This window comes from Drosophila suzukii, chromosome X (assembly GCF_043229965.1).
Source record: "Drosophila suzukii chromosome X, CBGP_Dsuzu_IsoJpt1.0, whole genome shotgun sequence".
Classification (NCBI taxonomy): domain Eukaryota; kingdom Metazoa; phylum Arthropoda; class Insecta; order Diptera; family Drosophilidae; genus Drosophila; species Drosophila suzukii.
This window is the reverse complement of record NC_092084.1, coordinates 1,999,527-2,021,018: the sequence shown is the minus strand read 5'-3', so window position 1 is coordinate 2,021,018 and position 21,492 is coordinate 1,999,527. Positions and strand designations below refer to the sequence as shown.

General features: G+C 38.2%; 1 protein-coding gene and 1 long non-coding RNA gene across 5 annotated transcripts; one reads left to right on the top strand and one right to left on the bottom strand.

The window, feature by feature from the left end:
• Positions 1–2: 2 nt before the first annotated feature.
• Positions 3–12,326, bottom strand: LOC118878304 (uncharacterized). The gene is made up of 3 exons (XR_011604702.1): positions 11,325–12,326; positions 1,201–1,426; positions 3–481 (listed from the first exon to the last, which is right to left on the bottom strand). It is a non-coding gene; the product is annotated as an uncharacterized lncRNA (long non-coding RNA).
• On the top strand, positions 5,640–16,301 carry LOC108015325 (dual specificity protein phosphatase 3). Of its 4 annotated transcripts, none has more exons than XM_017081725.4 (7): positions 5,640–5,799; positions 5,953–6,177; positions 12,315–12,374; positions 13,940–14,109; positions 14,170–14,298; positions 14,715–14,812; positions 15,181–16,301. In XM_017081725.4, exons 2-7 carry the CDS (start codon positions 6,160–6,162, stop codon positions 15,384–15,386), a joined length of 681 nt encoding a protein of 226 aa, XP_016937214.1. In that variant the 5' UTR covers positions 5,640–5,799; positions 5,953–6,159; the 3' UTR covers positions 15,387–16,301. The 4 variants fall into 4 exon arrangements, with proteins under 4 accessions (XP_016937214.1, XP_016937213.1, XP_016937216.1 ...); XM_017081724.4 differs by having other exon boundaries at positions 14,688–14,812; XM_017081727.4 differs by lacking the exon at positions 12,315–12,374.
• Positions 16,302–21,492: the final 5,191 nt, after the last annotated feature.

The window sequence follows — 21,492 nt, the reverse complement described above, 5'->3', positions numbered from 1 at the left end:
ATCATTAAGAGTGAATATTATTTTTATAATTATAATGATCCCAACATCATATATGAAAGTATACAATGCTATGTAATAAAATGAGAATCCCAAATAGATGAAACTGGTTTTTGGTATTGCAAAGAAAGAAATTAAATAAGTAAATATTTTTCCCCAAAGAGTGTAAAAAATCAAGACATCTACTAATTGATCAATTGAAAAACAATCTTTGAAATGCCAGGATGGGTAACCAAAATAGAGATCGTCAGGCAGATGGATTGCAGTTGGACAGACGGATCGAACTGATCCCGATTTCGATCCCCAGCACGCCCAACACTCCAACGAATCCCCGGAATTTCCATTTCCCTCGTCATCGCCAGCTATTTCTGCACTTCTCGTTGCAATTAAGTGGGAAAATGCTGTAGCTATGTGGATGTTAATGTTCGTGTCTGCACCAGACCAATCCAAACAAAGAATGAAATCGGATGAAACGAGCCACTTCCTACACGAGAAAAAATAGTTTGTGTTAATGCCATAATGAGATTATTAAAGAAATAATAACAATTCGTTTTAATAATTAAAATGTGTGTATAAAAAACATAAATTCAAAATTAGAATTAAATTAAAATACTATTAAGGGCATACAAATTAATTTCTGTGGAGGCAAAGGAGATTGGTTTTCCAATTGGCCCCAGAAGGGAGTTGCGGAGGGCAGTGAATGAAGCCAACTGTGAAAACGGTCCAAACGTCTCGCTGGGCGTCTAAAAATAAGCCACTGCAAATCTTCCGCCTGGTAGAGGAATTGGAAATGGAGTGACGCGAGTTCGGAATGGAATACTTCGATGTTGTTTTCTTTAAAAATAACAAGGCCCTCCGAACTTGTCAGCAGCCGTCGCGAAAACGGGAAAATGAAAGCAGGAAAAGCGGGAAATCTTGTCACGCTCTCATTTACACAACTTGCACTTTTCATGATGTAGTTTTTTGGATTTTCTTAAAATACCCTTTGAACATGTATGTATACTCTAGTGTCTTGAACCTTATAAAAATAAAAGATGGTATAAAACCTCTTACAAAAGGGCCAATAAAAGGATAAAACTTCCGGGTTTCAATTATTTTTATTGCATACTTTATGTCGCCTGTTAAAAGGGTTTCAAGTCACTGGAGATTTCAGTTGATTTTTACACTTATTTACTTTTAAGCATATTTTTAATAAATATTTACCTTGACAGAGTATCAAAGAGTACGGCTTGCACACTTGACATATAGCTCGTGTTCATTTCTTCGGGCTGCGACAACACTCAATCGAGCTGACAGGCACAAATCAGATGAAAAGCGTTCGGCCAGAGCCCTAGCAGATTACCCAAAGCCAGTTGATCCGCAGCTTCCCATTCTGCCGCCGCTGGAGAATCGTCCGGGCCATTCTCCAGAAGCTTAGGCCCATCAGGAGCTGCAAGGCGAGGAGACAATTAAAAGGCAATTCCAGCAATGCGTCTGCTTGCACCTGCCGGCCAGATATCAGCGACAAACGACAAACGACATTGTCAACAATGAGCCAGTCGAGCACGATTAGTTCACTGGACCACAGAGAAAAAGTATTTTTCGAAGATATTCAACATTTTTTTGGAATATCAACGTTTTACATCGAGGAAATTGTGTCTAAAAGTATGTGAGAAAAAAGTAATACACCAGACATTTTGGAGATATTCGAACAAGCGTTTTATAAAAAAATGTTTGGTTGTTTTGAAAGAATCACAAAAATCTCTAAAAGTTTAAAACCACTTTTAAAGCTGTTTGTGAAAAACCAAAATATATTTTGGCATACTTTGAGGCATCTTTTCTGGAGTTATAATGTTAAAAATACTAATAAACATCAAATTATTTTAAAAACCGTTTCCTAAAATCCATAACTTGTAGTCCAGTGCTTTGCTTTAAAAATAAATACATCACACACATGCAGACGGTCTCACTCCGAATAGCTTGGAGCAAATTATGTTGGGCTGGAGTCTCCGCTCCTTTGTCGCATTTCCAAGGTGTTGAGGCCGTTGACAATGTGGAGCATCCCCATCCCCCCATCGTCTTACAATTTAAGCTGCTAAGCCGCCGCTGACGTCTGACAGGTGGCAAGTGGAATCGACGCATCGGAGGGCGAAGAAACAGGCGTTTTCCAAACACATTTCGTCATAGACGCGTGCTGGAACTAGCCGACAAGAGACAATCGATCCCGAGATGACAACTTTCCCTAAACAAATATAATGAAGCCAAATATTACTAGAAAAAGGTAAAAGTCAGACGACTTTTTTAAAGATTAAAAATGTGTTGACCCCGATCCAAAAAAAAAATTACCCTCCGACACTTTTCAAGTGTTTGTCTTTTTACTTACTTTTTTCTTCAGTTTCCTTGCCTTACTCAATGGTGTAGTGACCTCAACTATTTAAATTTCTCTCTTTTAGTTTTGGCTACATTTTTAGACTCCAAAATCTTAAATAAATATTTTTTGAAAATCAGGGTCTTGGAAATTCCATCGAAATTCGTCTAGAAAAAGCTAAGTTAGCAACACTACTGGGGGGAATTGTTTCCTGCTTCTTGCCAGTTAATTTGATTGCAACGCTGTTGTTGCCATAGTTACAGATGATATAAAATCCCCAAGATTTATGGCTTTTAAATTTCCATTCATGCCGGGATCTGGCTGATTGCTGGCATCCAGAGCCAAAAGCGGATGCACAAATCAATTGTCATTTGGCAGGGAGAGTTGTCGAGGAGAGTAAGTTACTCGTAAAATGAAGTTTTCAATAAAAAGTGCCCACCACTGATTGTCTACTTTAAGTCTTGATAGCTTTCTTAGTGGTTCGTTTTCATTTTCCTCGCTGGCAATCACTTTCATTTACTCAGTAGTACCATGCACAGATTTGAAAATATTTCCACTTCTGCATCTACCGCAATAGCCAAGTTCAATGAATATCAAGGCGAAAAGTATTTATCGTGATCAGTCATCGCTCGACAATTGAAAGAGTCAAACGCAAAAGCTATTTAATCTCTCGTCTTAAATTATATTCGCAGTTCTATTTTTGATTCTCACAGTCATATTGCTCAAAATGGGAGAATCGTTTCCGAATAATAATGAAAAAGCTTTCATTGAGTTTTGCTCAGAGTATTTTGTTATAACGAATCACAGATGTCCGATGGATTTTAGGATTTTGAAATATTTATAAAATAACACTAACAGCCTAGGCTAAAGATCACCATTACTTTTCGTAAAATGTATTTTTTTGACAAATTTTTTCAATTTTTTGAAAATTGGTCACAAATTAAAGTTTTCAGGTTTAAACGCCAATCGATTGGGAATTTAATTATGAGCTTAACAAGGTATGGCATTCCTTATTCCGACCTTAATTTGCAAAATGATTGCCAAAATACCTAGTTTCTTGAGGTCGAAAAAAGGTAGTAGGATTTCAGACTAAAATACCATTATTTAATGCAGTTTTTCAGTCATAACTTGGGCAAATCGAGGCACACAGCTGAAAGACTAACTGTTTTGAGCAGCTAACAACTTAGGCTTCCGATCCCTATCACATTCCGGGAAATTTATTTTTTGACTAAATTTCACATTTTTCATAAGGGGTAACATCGTTTATTTTTGCGAAAATCGGTCCAAAACTAAAGTTTTCGGGTTTGAATGCCAATCGATTGGGAATTTTATTACGAGTTCAACAAGGTATGGCATTCCTTATTCCGACCTTAATTTGCAAAATGATGGCCAAAATACCTAGTTTCTTGAGGTCGAAAAAAGGTAGTAGGATTTCAGACTAAAATACCATTATTTAATGCAGTTTTTCAGTCGTAACTTGGTCAAATCGAGGCGCACAGCTGAAAGACTGACTGTTTTGAGCAGCTAACAACCTAGGCTTCCGATCCCCATCACATTCCGGGAAATTTATTTTTTGACTAAATTTCACATTTTTCATAAGGGTCTATTTTTGCGAAAATCGGTCAAAAATTAATGTTTCCAGGTTTCAATGCCAATCGATTGGAAATTAAATTACGAGCTCAACGAGGTATGGCATTCCTTATTCCGACCTCAATTCGCAAGATGATTGCCAAAATTCCAATTTTTTTGGTTGAAAAATAGGTAGTAGTGGTTTTTTAGACAAAAACACCCATATTTTTGTCGGTTTTTTTTTCGTAAATTGGTCAAAACGAAGCGCACAGCCGAAAGGCCGACTGTCTCGAGCAGCTAACAACCTAGGCTAACAATTTCTATCACTCTTGGAAAAATTTATTTTTTGACCAATTTTTGCATTTTTCATAAGGGGTTACCATCCATCCATTTTTGCGAAAATGGGTCAAAAATTAAAGTTTCCAGGTTTCAATGTCAATCGATTGGAAATTAAATTACGAGCTCAACGAGGTATGGCATTCCTTATTCCGACTTTAATTCGCAAAATGATTGCCAAAATACCTATTATTTGGTTGAAAAATAGGTAGTAGGATTTCAGACAAAAACACCCTTATTTTTGGCGGGATTTCAATCATAACTTGGTCAAAACGAGGCGCACAGAAGAAAGACTGACTGTCTTGAGCAGCTTACAACCTGGGCTAACGATTTCCATCACTTTTGAAAAAATTTATTTTTAAAGCAATTTTCGCATTTTTCATAAGGGGTTACATCATCTATTTTTGCGAAAATTGGCCAAAAATTTAAATTTCCAGGTTTAAATGCCAACCGATTGGAAATTAAATTACGAGCCCAACGAGGTATGGCTCTCCTTATTCTGACCCTATTTCAGAAAATGACTGCCAAGAAACCTTTTTTTTAGGTCGAAAAATAGGTAAAGGTATTTCTGACAAAAAAGCACCCCTTATTCTAACTATTTACACTTTAAAGTGTTAGAGTTTTATTCAAACAGATAGGTGCCAACAACTCATCGATAAGTTGAAGATTTACCCTAAACACGACGCTCAAATCCCACTGAAAACGATACCCAGCTCTCAGGTGGGCGAGGGCACCTGAACTTGGCCGATAACTTTTGGCTTAAAGCTTTGGCCCCTGTCAGGGCTGTTCTCTCTGCCTCTCTTGCCAATTTTGTGCGACTGAAACATGAATTACTCGTAAATAGCTAATGTAACTACGAAAATATTTACATATGCGTAAGTGGGTGTCGGTAACCCACACACGTATTACACTCTAAAAAAGAAATCTAAATCATTAAAACTATATAGGATTTTTTGTTGTGCGGAGACTCCTTCTTTTTTTTGAAACATAAAATAATCAGTTTCCATCTGATTGTATTTATCCAGGTAGTAATTAGCTGAACTTAAGTTTTGGTGTCCCAAAATGAACCGACTTTAAATATATGGTTTTATTTTTGGATAAGTTGTTATTAAGCTAGTTATATTTGGAATGAGAGGTGAGATATCTTAAGAATAATAATAAACAATCGTAATTTTATATCCTGATTTCGAAACATAGAAATCGTTCGATAACTTTTGATGTGGATTATAAGGTAATTTCTTCGAGTGTACGGAGCGCAGTGCCACGTGCAGAGCGTTTCAAAAGCTTCAGCCCGAAAGAGCGAGCTTTGTTCGGGCGCCTACGTCACAGGGCCGCTTTTGGGGGGCGGACGAGCTTTCGGCGCCTAGAAAACAACCCCAAAGCGGCACCGCGAATCAGTCGCAAAAAAGTGCCCGTCGCCAGAACGCTGAAAAACAGCAAACAATTAAGACAAATAAACAGATCCGAAATAGAAATAGTAATTGAGTGACAAGAAGCAGCCAAAAGTGAGAGCTGCCGCAGAATCGAATATTTTGAAAGGGAGAAAAGAGGTAGCTAACCATTGTTTATTTTATTTTTTTTGGCTGTGAGTGAGTGATTTACGTGTCCGAGTGTGTGGGTGACTGAAATCTTCTCCCACTTCTTGGTGGTTTTGCATTTTTGATCCTAATAATTGTTATTACCATTTACCTGAATCGATCAAGGAAACCGCCGAGAGGATAACGAAAGCGCAGCCCCCGCAAACGTGCGACCCCCTCCATCAGTCCATCAATCCATCAGTCCATTCAGCCAGCACTATTCCCATATCCAGATAGTCCGAATATCGAGAAAGGCGACGAAGGCGCAGGAGAAAGGAGCAGGATCCAAACACAACCGAAACACAACAAACCCAAAACACACACTCCACAAAGATGTCATGGAGATATGCGGTAAGCGGAAGGACAATGGGGCAAAGCGGGGAAAGTAGGGTTAAAAAAACAAAGAGAGTGGGCGGATAAGGGTGGCGATAAAGTGTACAGAATACTGGAAAAAAAATCTGCATTAATGATAGAGATCTTCTTTCAAAAATCGAAATTCGGAAATAGTTTGCAGCTAAACAATGATATATCAAACAAATTTGTTTTTTTTTTAAATAGAAATTGTTTTATCTCAAATTTCAATTTGAATATTTTTGTAAACATTTTTTAGCTCTAAAGCATAAATAAAAAGGCCACTTTCCTTTCTGGAATACGTACTATTTAAGTTGTTAACGATAAAGATTTTTACTAGATATTCGCGCAGTGTAATGACGGGATGGGGGCGTGGCGCAGGCTGGTTTGTCAAGTGCCGCGTGGCAGACTTTTCGACGCTAGCGTCGGGCATCTGTCAAAAACAGCTGATGACGATGGTGACGGCGAGCGCTGATGACCTTGACTCGCCTCAATCTGCGGCCATGTCGTCCTCCCGCTCGGCTGACCCAATTTGGCCACCCTCTTCCATACACCCCCAACCTCAAGCCACTTCACCTATAACCCACAAGGAACAACGACACAAAAATCAGGCTAAGGAAAATATAATTTGTTCTATTTTCTGTGGGACTGAGGCCTTGGCACATGTGTGCACCACCGCCTACCACCCACCGCCCTTTTTGAAGGCCTCTAAATGCAAATGCAAAGTTCAAGTGCCTTTCCAAGGCGTGGCAAGCCCACCACACCGCCCCATGCCACCCAAAGAGCACCACCGAACTGTTCCCAACATGTGGGTCGTTAAATAACCATCTTTGTCTGTGGCTTTTATCGGGCGATTATCCGGCATTAACTCGGTTTTGGCGCCTCATTTTTTGGGTCACCACTGCACATGGTCCTGGGTCGGGGTCACTTTTAGAGTTGGGCATGTCCTTGCAGGGGTAAAGATTTTTCCAAAAGCTACTGCAGCCTGTTTAAATCTAAAACACTTCAAGTTTTCTGGAATTCTTGGCATCCTAGCGATGTTATCTAGTAAAATTAAAGTAATTAGCTTTTCTAGTAAAACATTAAAAAAATAATGTGGCTTAACCTTTTAAGAAATGGGTTATTTTTGGTGGACTTGCTGCCCATTCCTCGAGTTTAATATTATTTCAATAGTTGTATAAAGAATAGAATTTACTACGAGTTCCGTTTGACTATTTTGTCTGTTGTTTTCTGATATCTTTATTTAAAAATGTGATTTATTTAACTACTACATTTTCCTATGGTCTCATGATGGCCAATTAAGATAACAAATGTTTTCAAAAATCAATCATTGCACATGACAGGCAGCCTTACATGCGTGTCGCAAAAATATGCCGATGAATGGAAAGCCCTCCGACTAATTGAAAACTCCCACCCGCGGCAGTTAAACCATCGGGAATTAGCATTAGCCTAACCAAATTAGTGACGCTGCACTGGATTTGATTGACCCAAAAATGCGGATCGGTGGTAATAGGCTTTCGGCTCTTGTGGGCTGGCTAGAGGAGAGTACTCATACGCCGCTTGGACCAGTTGACTTGATTATAAAATGAAAAAACGGAAGAATTAAGTGGCCCAAACCAGGAACTTGAGGCCCCGAAATCGAATGCAAAAACCTAATGAATTCAGGAGGCAGTGAAGCGAAATAAGTTGGTGGCTCAAATTAATTGCTCGGCTTCCGTGTAATGGCCATTGTGAAGTGCTGTAAGGCCCATGGCAGATAAACATATATAGGTGCTTACTGTACTGCCAGTATATAAGCCCCCGAGCTTAGCAAAATGTCAATGTCATCGCCGTTTTCCGCTGCCAGTGCTGCTGGCTCAGTGTCAAGCCCATCGGGAGCGCTAATTGAACAATCGATAGAGCACTGTATCTGTGTAGACCCACATATTATACGTGTATCGTAGGTAAATACTATATATAGCCGCTTTGTGCCGATATTGTGGGCGTGTCGCATCGCAGCTGTTGCGCCTGATTGAGCAGAAGGCGAAAGGCAAACGCTTGAGCTGCACTGCGAAAAAAAATTCAGATCTCCTGAGACGGGGTGTATTTCAATTCTACAATAGGAGAGCCTATACAGTTTTAGAAATTACACAAATGTAATCTATTCATAATATATTTTTAAATATCAAAACTTAATGTCTAGAAATATGCATTACAAAATTTAAAAGCCGAGAAAAAATGGCTGATATTGATCGTATAGCTCTAACATACCATATAAAATAACAACAATTAATGTACCTTCATTCATGAAAGTACAAAGATTTAAATTCACCTAATAAGGCGTATAAACGTATGGTGAAGTCTATTCTTATTTCTGTAAGATGTCCAGAAAGCATTTTTCATATACCTACATGTTGTCTTTAAAATTATTCAGAAGTGTATAAGATCCTAGTTTCATAAGCACGTAGATATACACGTAAACATTAATATCCAGCTAAAAGCATTTGATACTTTAATTTAGGCAGCGTATTATTAGTTTTTAAATTCCTGGAAAATATTTGGGTATTCAAAGAACTCAGAAATGTTTTTAAGCGAAATTTTTCTCAGAGTGATAGCTGCGGCAGAAGCTAAACTCAAAAGCGGCAACTTGAAAGCGTTTCCCCATTTGGACCGAGCTAGAAACCCACCCAAAATGGGGGAAGCGTTATTCTCAAGCTCAAGGTCAATCGGCGATCTGTTGTCGGCCTTGGGAAATGGGAGAGATAATCGTATATAAAAAAGTATGTGAAGACAGATACAATATATCAAAAAGTCAAAAATCCCCACATATTACTGAACATTATAAATTTATAATATAATTTATATAATTTCTATAACCCATTTATTAAGTTAACTTTATGGAGAATATATCTATAATGCAATCCCTGAACCTTTAATTTCCCACTTGTAAGCTGCATAAGTTTGTGAATGACAGGCAGACAGCTATTTGATGGGATAGTCGCATATATCTTTCCCAACCCATAAACGTGCCCGCCTTAAAAGGCAAATTAAGCATCCTCTGAATTGCGCATTTAATTGAAATTTAGTTTTGCAATGTGGCAAATTGTTTTGTTTTGGCTTCGTTTCTTGATTTGCTGGCTGCCAAAGTTTTTCGCGCTCAATGTTGGGAAATCAGCTGAGGAATGTCTCTTTCAGTTTTCTGTTTTTTCATAATTATCTGGGGAATTTTGTTTACATTTTCCTCTGTTTTTCGGGGGATCGGGGGCATTCCACGTTGGTTCGTTGACTGTTTAATCAATAACAAAAAAAGTTACTGCAGAACACTACTGGCTTGCATGTCAATGCGATTTGCATTTGTCGAGTGCCCAAAACTATGCAGATTATGCAGATATACAGATAACTATGTATCTATACTTTGTATATGTGTCACACTTATATGTATAGATTTATCAATGCCATTGGCCAGACGAAAAAAAGAAGGAAAGCTTGTAAATTTCCTTTTGGTCGAAAATTAATTGTTGCTCTTGATTTTGCTTTGCTTTAATTTCCAACATTTTCAGCCGAGCATTTTCACACTTGAAAAATGATTTTAGGAAAATTGTTGTTCGCCTTTTTTTTTCTCGCTCTCGTGTTTCTATTTCTGGGAATTCCTCTGCCCAAGGCCAAGCAAGTAAATCGCGAATGAATTACAAAAAGTTTTAATAAATATATCGATGGAAAATGTCCGCCGATGCTTGTATACTGTGTTCCATTAAAAAAGATAGTAAACAGTTGTTGTATACTAAAAAGTTTTGGAGAATTTTTGATTTTTAATTACTAAAAAGTTTTTTCATTCAATAAAAAAGTGTATATATAGTGTTTATATTTTAAAACCATCTACTTATCCTAAATTTCTGTAGGTTTTTATTTTGTACTTTGGAAGTTTGGATTTGTAGTGACAGAAGAAAAAAATATTTTATTTAAAATATTTAATTCTGAGTAATAGTAAACGCAACGTTATATTTAAAAGAATTGTGTTAACCTAAAGTACTTTTGGCTTATTTTTTATTTTGGTATTAAAATTATTGGAGATTTGTTCCGATCAAATGTTTAACTTAAATTGTACTATCCTGAAAACCTCGACAGTGGTAAAGCTTATATTCAAACAACCTTCTTGTCCTAAATGGTTTTTATTTTATTTCGTGTTTTAAATATTACGATCTATTACAGAAATGTCAAATATATAATCAAATACTAGATTCCATATCCCTTCCTAGAAATCAGGATTTATGATGGAAATATCATACATAACATCGAAAATTCCTGGTTGTAATCCTTAAAGAGTGGTTTTATAACTAAGGCAACCCCACTTAATAATAGTAAAAGGCGAGCTCGCAAGGCTGACCGCATAATTTTCTTTCGCGTCCTTCCTTAGTGGGCTTAGTTTATTTAGCTGATTGCATTGTCTAGCCTCATTCCCCTCCCCCGCCTCCATGAAACTTTCCATCATGCCCCACATTGTTGCACTGTGGCATTGTTTTTCCATTTTCCATTTAGTTTGCTGCACTTCCTGCAGATATCGAAGGCAAACGAGAACTGTGTCAGCCCAGGGGTCAAGCAGGGGCCCAACTGTTGCCACCTGCAAGCCGCAACATGTGGAGCGGATGTGGGTCAAATGAAAGCCGTGGCTGTGCATGTGGCTGACCTGACCCACCCAGCGGTGCCAAAGGACATCAATCGCAATCGAAACGAGATTATGACGTCCTTAAAGTGGCTGCAGTGTGTGGGAGCCTCCGTTATGAACTAGTTTATTTTGCCCGGGGGTAACAGAAATTAAAACGAGATTGATACAGTCTTTGGAAAAGAACTCGATACACGGGAAAATATTTTTTAAAAAATTCTGATCTTTAAAATATTGTTGTTTTTCAACCCGAAATAGGTTTTGCCATTTTTAAAATCATTAAAATTTGTAATGAAATTGATAAATTGAAATTATATTTGTAGCTAATTAAAGATATTTAGTAACTGACTGATTTAATTTAGTAAGGCCAGAGGCAACATAAATTATTTTAATATCTGAATTACGAAAATGTTGTAAGGATTTTTTTCTAGATTGCCATGACTTTTAGTTAGTCAAAAATCAAACAAGTGTCATAAGGCCTTAGTCTACTTAGATGCATTTTACTTACATTTATTAATCATTCAAAGCAAACAAATTGAAACTGGTAGAAATGATTTAAGTGGCCCTCTCCCGGTTTCCTCCTCATATAGAACACACACCTCTCAGGTATTTTGGCCCCTTCGCTGTCGACTGCTTTCAATGCGGCTATAATAAGATACGAACACTTTCAAAGTTGCCAATAGATTCACTCACACGAATCGCTCAGACATCGGGGGCGGGGGAATATCGGAATGGGAATGGAAATGCCATATAGATGCCACGACTATATATCTGTATATGCTGGCGATTAGACGGGCCACCGTTCCAACAACATTCAATCATGCCAGTGTTTTCCACTCGCTTTTCGATTTTGTTTCCATTTGGCTTGCATTTTTTTGTGCTTTGTTTCGTATCTGGTATTTTGTGTATTTTCCCCCTTTGGATTTGTCGTGTCCAGCTAATTGTCTTGTCATGCGGGCCTCACTCATCTTTATATATATCTATATATGCATCTATCGTATATATTGGGGGGATCTGGTCGGGGGCGTGGGATGAGTCACAGACAAGAAACTCGTAGCTGGGTTCCACTTGCTCCAATATATCTACGTGTTTTCTCTTTACACATTTCTTGTTCGTTTGATTTTCACTGTATATCATCGGTGAGTAATTTTTTTTCTTTCTATCAAGTATTTTTAGATGCAAATCAGTGGGCGGGGAGTGGGCGGCTGGGAGTGGGTGGGCGGTAGCGCATTTTTCTTGGCAAGGGGGACAAGGTCAAGGCGCGCAGCTTCGCACTCACCTGAGCAAAAGCTTTTCCTCTATTTCCGTTTCCACCTAATATAGCCCAGGTTTCTCTCTTTTACCAGATATTTTCCGTATTGCATTACCCTTAGCAAAAATATCTATTACTAAAGGTCATTAATTGATTTGCCAAAGGGGATCTTAACGAGCTAGTTATTTTATATATTTAATACTCTATTTACCCTATTACACAATTATTTATAATCATTTTTTTCAGCTTCTCACAGACAGATACAGCAGCAGCATCGGTGATAGATATAGTCCCCACTATTATCAGGTTTGTCCTGTTGCCAGAGAAAATAAAGCTTTGCATGAGGTTTTCTAAATGTGGATACCATGTATCTGTTTTTAAATTGTGCTGTCTTGAGTGCTTCCAAAGTTAGAGTTCCCGTATTTCCCAACTAACCAATGTTGAAAACTAATTTCGCGCACACTATAACACTCGTATCTGGCGGATATATGGGCCACGGCGAAAATAATGCTATACATAACCGCCACATTTTTCGCGCTTTTCATCAACAGATTTAGAACAATTAACCCACACACACCTTGCGCCGACCAGAATCTCAGAAGCTATATATAAAAGACGTGTTCGCCGAGAGCTATATGCCATAGATCAGTCACAATAGTCTAGCGACAGATGCTTAAAATGATATATATATTTAATTTTTTTCTCTCGATACCGCCGTCGTTTCGCTCATTTTCATTTTCAGGGTCGCATGCCGCGACAAAAAGCAAAAGTTTCCGAAACGTGAACACCTATCCACCGCCCCCTTGTCCTCGAGATTATAATATTATGACAAGTCAGACAGTCGATAGCCAACAAAATGGTATCAAAAAGGGAAAACAAAATATAAGATACAAAGCAACACAAAAGGCAAGACAAAGTTTTCACTTTCTGTCCCTGAAATTGTCAGACAACGAACTGAAAATATATACATATAAGGCGGAACCCCCTGGGGCGACCTCCCCTTATCCGTCTGATTTGTCATCTTTTGTAACCAAATTGCGACCTTCGCCTTTGCCATAAATCTGCAAGGCTAGGCATTTTAGTTCCTGTTTTTTTTTTTTTGGCAATTGGCGCTAGGACTGTGATGTCATATGAAGTAGGGGGACTCCTTAGAAGGCTGCCAAAAATTTCCACAAAATCTAATTACCGAAGGACTTTTAAGTAATGGTAAATCGATTTTCCAAATACATATTTCCAGAGTTCTCTTTTAATGAAAAGCTCTAATGACATCTTAAATACAGTGATTGGTCTCAGGATATTTAAAAGCACTTTGTATGATCCTTAGAGCAAAGCTGCAAATTACACGATCTTTACTTTTTTTAAACTTTGATATTATTTCAAAAATTAGTGTTTAGTTTTCAAAAATTGGAAAGCTCTGTATAAAAAATGCTCCCACGGGAATGACCTACAATGGTATAGAAACTTTTGCTTGCCGAAGTTAGCTTTCTTTCTTGTTCACTATGAAGTGATACAAAATAATACATTTGAATTGATTTTATCCTTAAAGGAAGGGAAATCGAAAAATGCAATTGATAGTATCTATTTACATTATTGGATGGCTAAAATTGTGTGTGTACATTTTGCTGTTAATATGAAGCGGATCCGGCACTTTCATTCTGGTTGATGAAATTGGATAGGTCTTCGAATCAGAGCTGTGAGTTCCCAGGACTGGAATAGTTTTCAGGTGCCTAAGAGCTTTGTCAACCGAGAGCTTACTACTAACACCTGGTTAGCCTGTGAATTGTTTGGTTTCTGTGTAAACATGTCGCTGTTATGTAGAATACTTGGGTTCCACTTACTGATCTTTGTGTATAATTTGGACCCCATTGCAGTCGCCCAGCCGCATGGAGACCTCCGAACAGACCACTGGCCGTCAGCTGCAGCGAGTCCTGCACTACTCGATGGCTCCTAGCCGGGCACTCCCAGGACTCCGGCGCGCCGAGTGCGCCATCCACGACGTAGACTGTGATGAGGTCTATCCGGGCATCTACATTGGCGATGCGTAAGTGCTCTGTCCAGCTCCAAGAAAAATAATCTTTCAGTGATATACCCCCTATTCCAGTGCGGCGGCCAAAAACAAAACCTATCTGAGAATGATGGGCATCACCCATGTCCTGAACGCGGCCGAGGGATGTCGCTATGGTCAGGTGGACACCGGACACAGTTACTACCGGGATATGCCCAGCATCAGGTGAGTCCCATGCTCCGATCTATAATCCTCCAATCCCAATTGCTGGACCGACAAGAGGCAACAACATGAACAATCGAAAGGAATGCAAATTCTCGAAACCTTTCGCTCAAAATTTGTTCATATTTTGTTTTGACTCGCACACAGTTTGAATTTTAATTTTGCACCTACACTATTTATGTCACACATTTCGAAATTTCTTTGAAAAAATATTCCTATTTTTCTTTCTCTTTTTTTTATCTCTCCTACGCACTCGTAAATACCATTTTTGTACCATTATTCCATTGCACATTACCATTATATTGCAATCAAAAACATCATCTCATCTCGATTTTGGCTCAACTTTGTTGTTGCTGTTTGTTGTGTACTGTGTGTGTTTGTTTGTGCGATAGACGCAACCATAAGGATTGTGTTTTTAGGTACATGGGCTTCCCCATGGTCGATGCCCCAACGACGGACATCTCACGATACTTCTACGTGGCCTCCAAGTTCATCGACAGCGCCATCAGCAGTGGCGGTAAGTGGTGTGGTAATGGGTCCGGAGTAAGCAGCGTTAATAAAAATCTAGAAAAATTCTCTAAAGATTACACCGCAGTAATCATTGAATTCACAGGCTCAAGCCAAAATCAATTTATGAGCTGCGGAAATAATCTGTCTAAGTTAAAGTTCAGACTTCAAGAATTTATTGACATTTAATTATATGCGAGCTTGTTCTGGATCGTTTAGGCCAGCGGTCGGCATGCAATACCGCTGTTGTACACTGTTTGTGTGGCGGCACGGAGCGACGAGAGCTATGCCCGCTTAATAGAAAGCTGCCGACCGCTGGATTACTCTAGTGACAATCCTTAGAAGAACTCCCTACTAATCAGTTTTCTTTTCTAACAGGCAAGATCCTGGTGCACTGCCTGGTGGGCATGTCCCGATCGGCCACCTGTGTGCTGGCCTACCTGATGATCTGCCGGAAGATGTCGGCGGTGGACGCGATACGCACGGTGCGGATGAGGCGCGATATCCGGCCCAACGATGGATTCCTGCAGCAATTGGCCGATCTGGATATGGAGCTCAAGCGCAAGAACCTATATCCCTATTAGTGGACTTACTGGGCAATTGACGGGGAGCCTGAGATACAACCAAAGATCCAAGAGAGGAACGGTGGGAATGCGGCGCGGTTCTTGAGAGGATCCGGCAACTAAACCAAAATAAGAATATTATTATGAAATGCAAAATGAAATCGTTGTTCTGAAAAATTGAAGCCTACAAAGCTAACGACTTATAATGGTAACTTGGTCTTCTGATATATAAACTGTTCATCCCCAAAACTGTATAATCGCGGCATACCCATATTGTAGGACTAATAAACACATATATATATACAACCAGCCAGAAGGGAATCAAGTTATCTCCACTCTCACGAAAAAGAAAAACACTCACCCGATGACACACACTTAGAGACCTAGATTGGTAGAGCCACGATCGAAGCAATACGAGGCGATCGACCTATATACCTTGCCTATACCTAGAAATACAGATTTATATACATGTATTCCGGACCCACATCCATCCGTATTTTTTCTAAGGCTCATCTGTGTTAACGTTCTGTTCCATCTCCATCACCACCCCCATTTCCATACCAATCCCCATCTGCAAAAGCAATCCCGACTCTTCCATCCTCAACAAATGTCTACATATATAGGAAGAAAGAGCTGAAACTAGATCATGAACAATGTTTGCGGACACAAACGTAACCAGATGCATATATACTGATATATAACTGTGTAACGGATATACAAGCATGCGTTATATACACCTATACCATATATACTATATACACCAAGTGTGGACAATGTAATAAAACCAAATTCATATTTTCTAGAAAATGTACGATGTTTAAGAGCAGACGAAACAAATAACTAAACCAAATCAAATGAGCAGAACAAGTAACTAAAAACTAAAACTATACTTAAGAAGTGATTAATAATAAAAAACAAAACAAAACTAAAACAAAATCATTTGCAAATTTGTGAAATACATTCGGCTTGCAAGCGTTGGCTGTTTTCGTGTGCAGTGGATTTTAGTGAACCATTTAAGGTAGATATGTTTTTTACTTTTGGTGGGAAATTCTTTTGGTGTACAATATTCAATCATCAGAATTTTAATCCTATCTTTTTCTTTTCCTAATTCTAAAAAATGATGGCACTCAGAACTTTATCTCAAAGCAATCAAAAATCCTGAAAATGTATTTGGCATACAATTTTTGTAGATTAAAATTGATAAATTGGAAAAAACCAACCGCAATATGATGGTACAAAATATAACCGTATAGTAATTTACAAAAATACCATTGTATTTGATCTAGCTTATGTTTACAATAGAATAGAGTATTGTTTGTAAACTTGTTGAGTATAGAAATGGATCGTATTACTTAAATCGTTCCAGTTCTTAAATCACTTCGAACTCTCTCGGCGAAGTGTGAAGGAAATTGAATTCGATTTCCCTCAGTTCCCACCCATTCTCCACCGATCTATCTATCCGGTGGTGTTGTGGGGTCTCGGGCATTAGCTGCGCCTGCTAAATGCCTGGAAACACCTGCAGAGGCATCTTCTTATCGAGGCTCTGGGCTCACCAGGCTCACCTCTGTGCGTAATTAAAACAGATGATATTGGCTACCTGGAACTGGACTATGGCTGCTGCTGCTGCTAACCGCATAGTTGACCCTAATTTGGAACTATCAATAACCGAGGAGAACTGACCCAAAACAGTGGAGAATTCATCCAATGAAGCCCAACAACAAGAGCCGCGAAGATTTCGATCGTGCGCACAGTCAAAACAATAAAATTAATGTCTCCGCTCGGGTTCACGGGGTTCACGGCTAGGCCGGGATCAGCGGGTGCCACTTAAGTGATCCCAAAATGGGATTCCTCTAAACCCTAAACAGGTAGCAGTTGTTAAAAGTCGTTGAACAACAAAAGGAACAACACCGTTTTTAAGGTATACCTTGATCACTTCTGCCAGCCATAAGACTCCAAAACCGACGGTTTAGAGTGCACAAATTGCTCTTAGATGCATACTAGTCTGAAGGAACTCGACTTTGGCTGATACGATATCGAAGAAAAGTGGTATGCAGGGTGCTAATACATTAAAATGTGTTATAAATAGTAAATCAAAGCACTGTGTGTGGTAGTCACTAAGGTAAGGAAAGTATATTCCCTGTTCGTGGTGGGGCTACCTATGTATGTTTTTGATCAGGTCAAATGGCAAAAGAGACGATGTCCAGCGGCGTTGTTGGTATTTTTCGACTCACTTTTTTGGGGATTGGAAATGGCTAAACTAGTTTCTTGGTTTCCCAGGTCCCGAACTAAGCTGCTGAAAATCATTTTTCAAAGCCCACACTTAAGACCCGCACTTCGTGGAACAGCTGCCCCCCTGAACCGGCGATATAGCCCATATCCGCATCCCTTGGCTCCAGAGGGTGACACATGCTTGGGGACTGGGTAAATAGATGAGGACTCTATATGTGTATATGCGCATGAAACAATTATTATTATTAATAAGTTAGTTTTGCTCCACGTGCCACCACCACCCCTCCTGTTCTATCCCGTTCTATCGTTCCTAGGAATTACGTTATAAGATTAAGCATGAAAAATGTTACGAATTTTCCTCTCTCATAATTAATCTTCATCTGGCGCTATGTTTGCCCCTCCATGTGTGGAATGGTGGTAAGGTGGTGTGGTGGGGAGAAGTGCGAAGGATTTCACATGCAAAAGAGTTAAATAATTATAAGTACACACACTACTCACGGGGAGTGAGGGTGGCAACCCTTTGCTACACAGAACAAAATACAAATTTATTTATATTTAACACTACTCTTTTATCCATATAATAATTAAATATTTTTGGTAGTAATAAGCAGAATAAATATTTAGTCTTACCTTATAAAAGTGCTTTAGCTGCTTTAAATGTAAGGTTTTTTAATAGTTATTGTCGAAATAGATTTTTATATTTATATATCTTTAACACTACCATTTGATATTAGATATTTAAATTACCCGCGGTGTCTTAAGGTCCTCTAAATATAATGTTTAAAAATAATGTAAATATTTTTAATTTATGGTATGATATGGTTACCAAACTTGTATTTAAAATAACGTATTAAGCAGCCACAATTGGGAGATATTGAGATATACTGCACAAACTTGTTGGTATTACTTTTTTCCAGTGTATTTGTTCCTCTGTTTCCCTTCGAATTGTCCTTTTAAGCTCTACAAATAGTTGATGGCCCAGCAGCTGTGTCCTAGCGAATCAGGAGGAGATAGATTGCGATGGTGAGTCCAGGTTTCCGTTGGCACAGGGGGAATTACCTTGTTACGGGTTTGTTTGAGCACCTGTAATTGTTTACGAAACCAGCATGTTATGTTATTTATATCTTAACATGCGCAGCATCCTTTAGGTTTTATTTGGGTGTGTTATTTTAAAGTGCTGATTGTTGATCATATTAATAGAGCCAATTAAATGGTCCGGTTTCATTATTAAAAAATGTATATTATATATATTTTACCGGAAAATCGCAAATAATCAGATCAAATGGAATCATAATGGAAGATTTAATCCTTTACTTTGGCTTTTGCAACCTTTTTGTTCGTATATTTTATTAATATCCCCAGCATTTATTCACACCCAATGCTGAAATGTTCAATTGAAAATGTTTAATTAAATTTACACACAGAATAATAAAAGTTAAGGAAATTCCAATTCATTTTTACACTCCAGCGCTTTGTAAAGCGTTATTATTTTTTTGTTCTGTTCTTTTTTTCGGAATTATTAATGAGCTCAGGAGCTTTGGGAGTCCCAGCAATTTGGATGGGCTTACCGCACCACACAAACTCACGCAACTTAAGCAAATATTAAATGCATTTTCGGTTTTCAACGAAACGGGCAATTCCAAAAGGGAAAAGGCCAGATGGAAGTGCAGAGATGGGAAATTTGTGGCTGCTCGACGGAGTGAAAAACAATAAATAATGCAGCCAATTAAAACTTTGGCTGTTTGGCTTCAAATTCAACACCAACAGCAATAACAATGCGTTTGGGCAGCAACAAATGAACAAAGAAACATACAAACAAATAACAACAAATGCAATAACAACTAATTGACAAACAACAGAAAATTGAATGCAATAAAGCACATGGCATGTAGGTTAACTTGTATATGTGCTATGTGTCGATAAATACACCTTAAAAATATTTTGTCAGAATTTAGAATTGTTGAGTTAATTTTTTGTATAAAGTTGAAAAACCAACTACTCCTAAGCAACTTTTTATTATATAGGAAAATGCGTTTTCAAAACTATAAAATTTTGTTCTAAAATTTCTAAAATTCAGGGTAAATATTTTTTTGGGTGTATAGACATACAGGAGTTTGTCAGGATATATGCAATGTTATATGGTCATCTATCTGTTCGGTGTGATGTGATGGACAGACAACAATCAATAAAAAAAGGGAAGAATAAACGGAGTGGTAGAAATTAGTCGACTGTGGGATACCTATAAGAAAATATTAACTTAACGGATTATAAAATTATTTAATTGCCGGTATTATAAATGATAAAAAAGGATTTCATATTTTGTATATTAGTATCCAATCCATTTTTCTCGATTTCTATTTAAACCAAGTGAAAACAATTTAGTTTGAGGAATTTATTTCAAAAAGCTCTCATACTTCTCCACTAATTTATAGTCTCTCTTTTTTCGAAAGGGTATCGAAAAAAAAGGAATGAAAACCAGAAAAATCAATGCAATTTGACAGGAACACGGCGATGCAGCAGCATCATCTGACCGAGAAAAAGAAATAAAACCAGCTACATGCGTCCAGCCCCTCGGCTACTCGAAATTATTATTATAAACTTCTTCACTTTTAATGGAATTGTTATCAAAACACATTAAAAACGACAGACAAGCAGAATGAGTGAGTGAGTGCCGCGTTAAGGGGGCGGGGACGGGGCAAAGGGGGTGGGGGCAGAGGGCGTTGGTGCGGCAAGGGGGCGGGGCAAGAGGCAGTGGAAGCTGGGCGGCCGGACACGCAACCCGAACGCATCGCAACGAGAACCAATCAAATGCACTTTGTCAATGCCAATTCACACAATAAATCTACAGCCAGATAGCAAAGTGCCAGACAAGGCCGAGGGGCGGGGAGGGGCACGGGTTCCAGGGGGTCTCCAGATATGCACAGAGAAAAAAACCCAACTCTAGATTGTGTCTGATCATTCTTGCAACATATAAATAACTCTCCTAATACGTCACGAATATTTAAGGAGATTTTTTCCAAGAACATCCAAAGCTTCTTCAGTTTTCTGACCCCGACTTGTTATTATTATATTAACTAAGAAGTCTTGAAGAAGTCTCCTCTCCTTATAAATTTTATCTGATCATACTCGGAACATTTTGAGTAAATCTTCTCATATGTCAGGAATATTTAAAGGGATTGTTTCTAAAATTCTTTTTTGAGTTTGGTGACTGATCTGTAAAAAGTATCCTTATCCTTATAAATGAATATGATAGTTTAGGTTTCGCTGGTGACCCCGACCATAATAATCTCTAAGTATACAATTTTGAAATACCCTGTTCTTTTTATAAATTTGATCATATTAATGGGATTAATTTGATCAGATTTTTAAAATAAATATTCTTATCGTGTTATACAGCAAATATTCTCAAGACCCCGGATCTAAATGTTAAATTTATTTTAGCTGGTGACCCCGATTATACTAATATTTATGTACCAAATGCTGGTACAGTAACTCGGAATAAAAAAACTGATTTCCAAGTATAAGGCAAGAAAAAAATCGACGTTGGTTGGTTTATTAGCTTGAAAGATATTTAGATTATATTATGATTTTTTTTTCTGAGTGTAGTGTAAGGGGATGGGTGATGGTTTGACAGAGAGAAGAGCAACAAAAAAACGAAACAAGAGAAACGATTTGGTGGAGAAAAATAAAAAAGATCACCAAAAAAATGAATGGTAACTTAAGCGCCAAGCAGGAATGCTCACAAAAACCTTTATCACTGATGTTATAATGTTATATTAAGTTTTGTATTGCTCAAATATCGTAAATTGTTCTCAAAGAATAGGACCATGAAGTGCGAAGATTTAGTTGGCTTTTTAAGAGTCTTTAAGGTCTTTTAAATTTTGGGGCTAGAATCCCT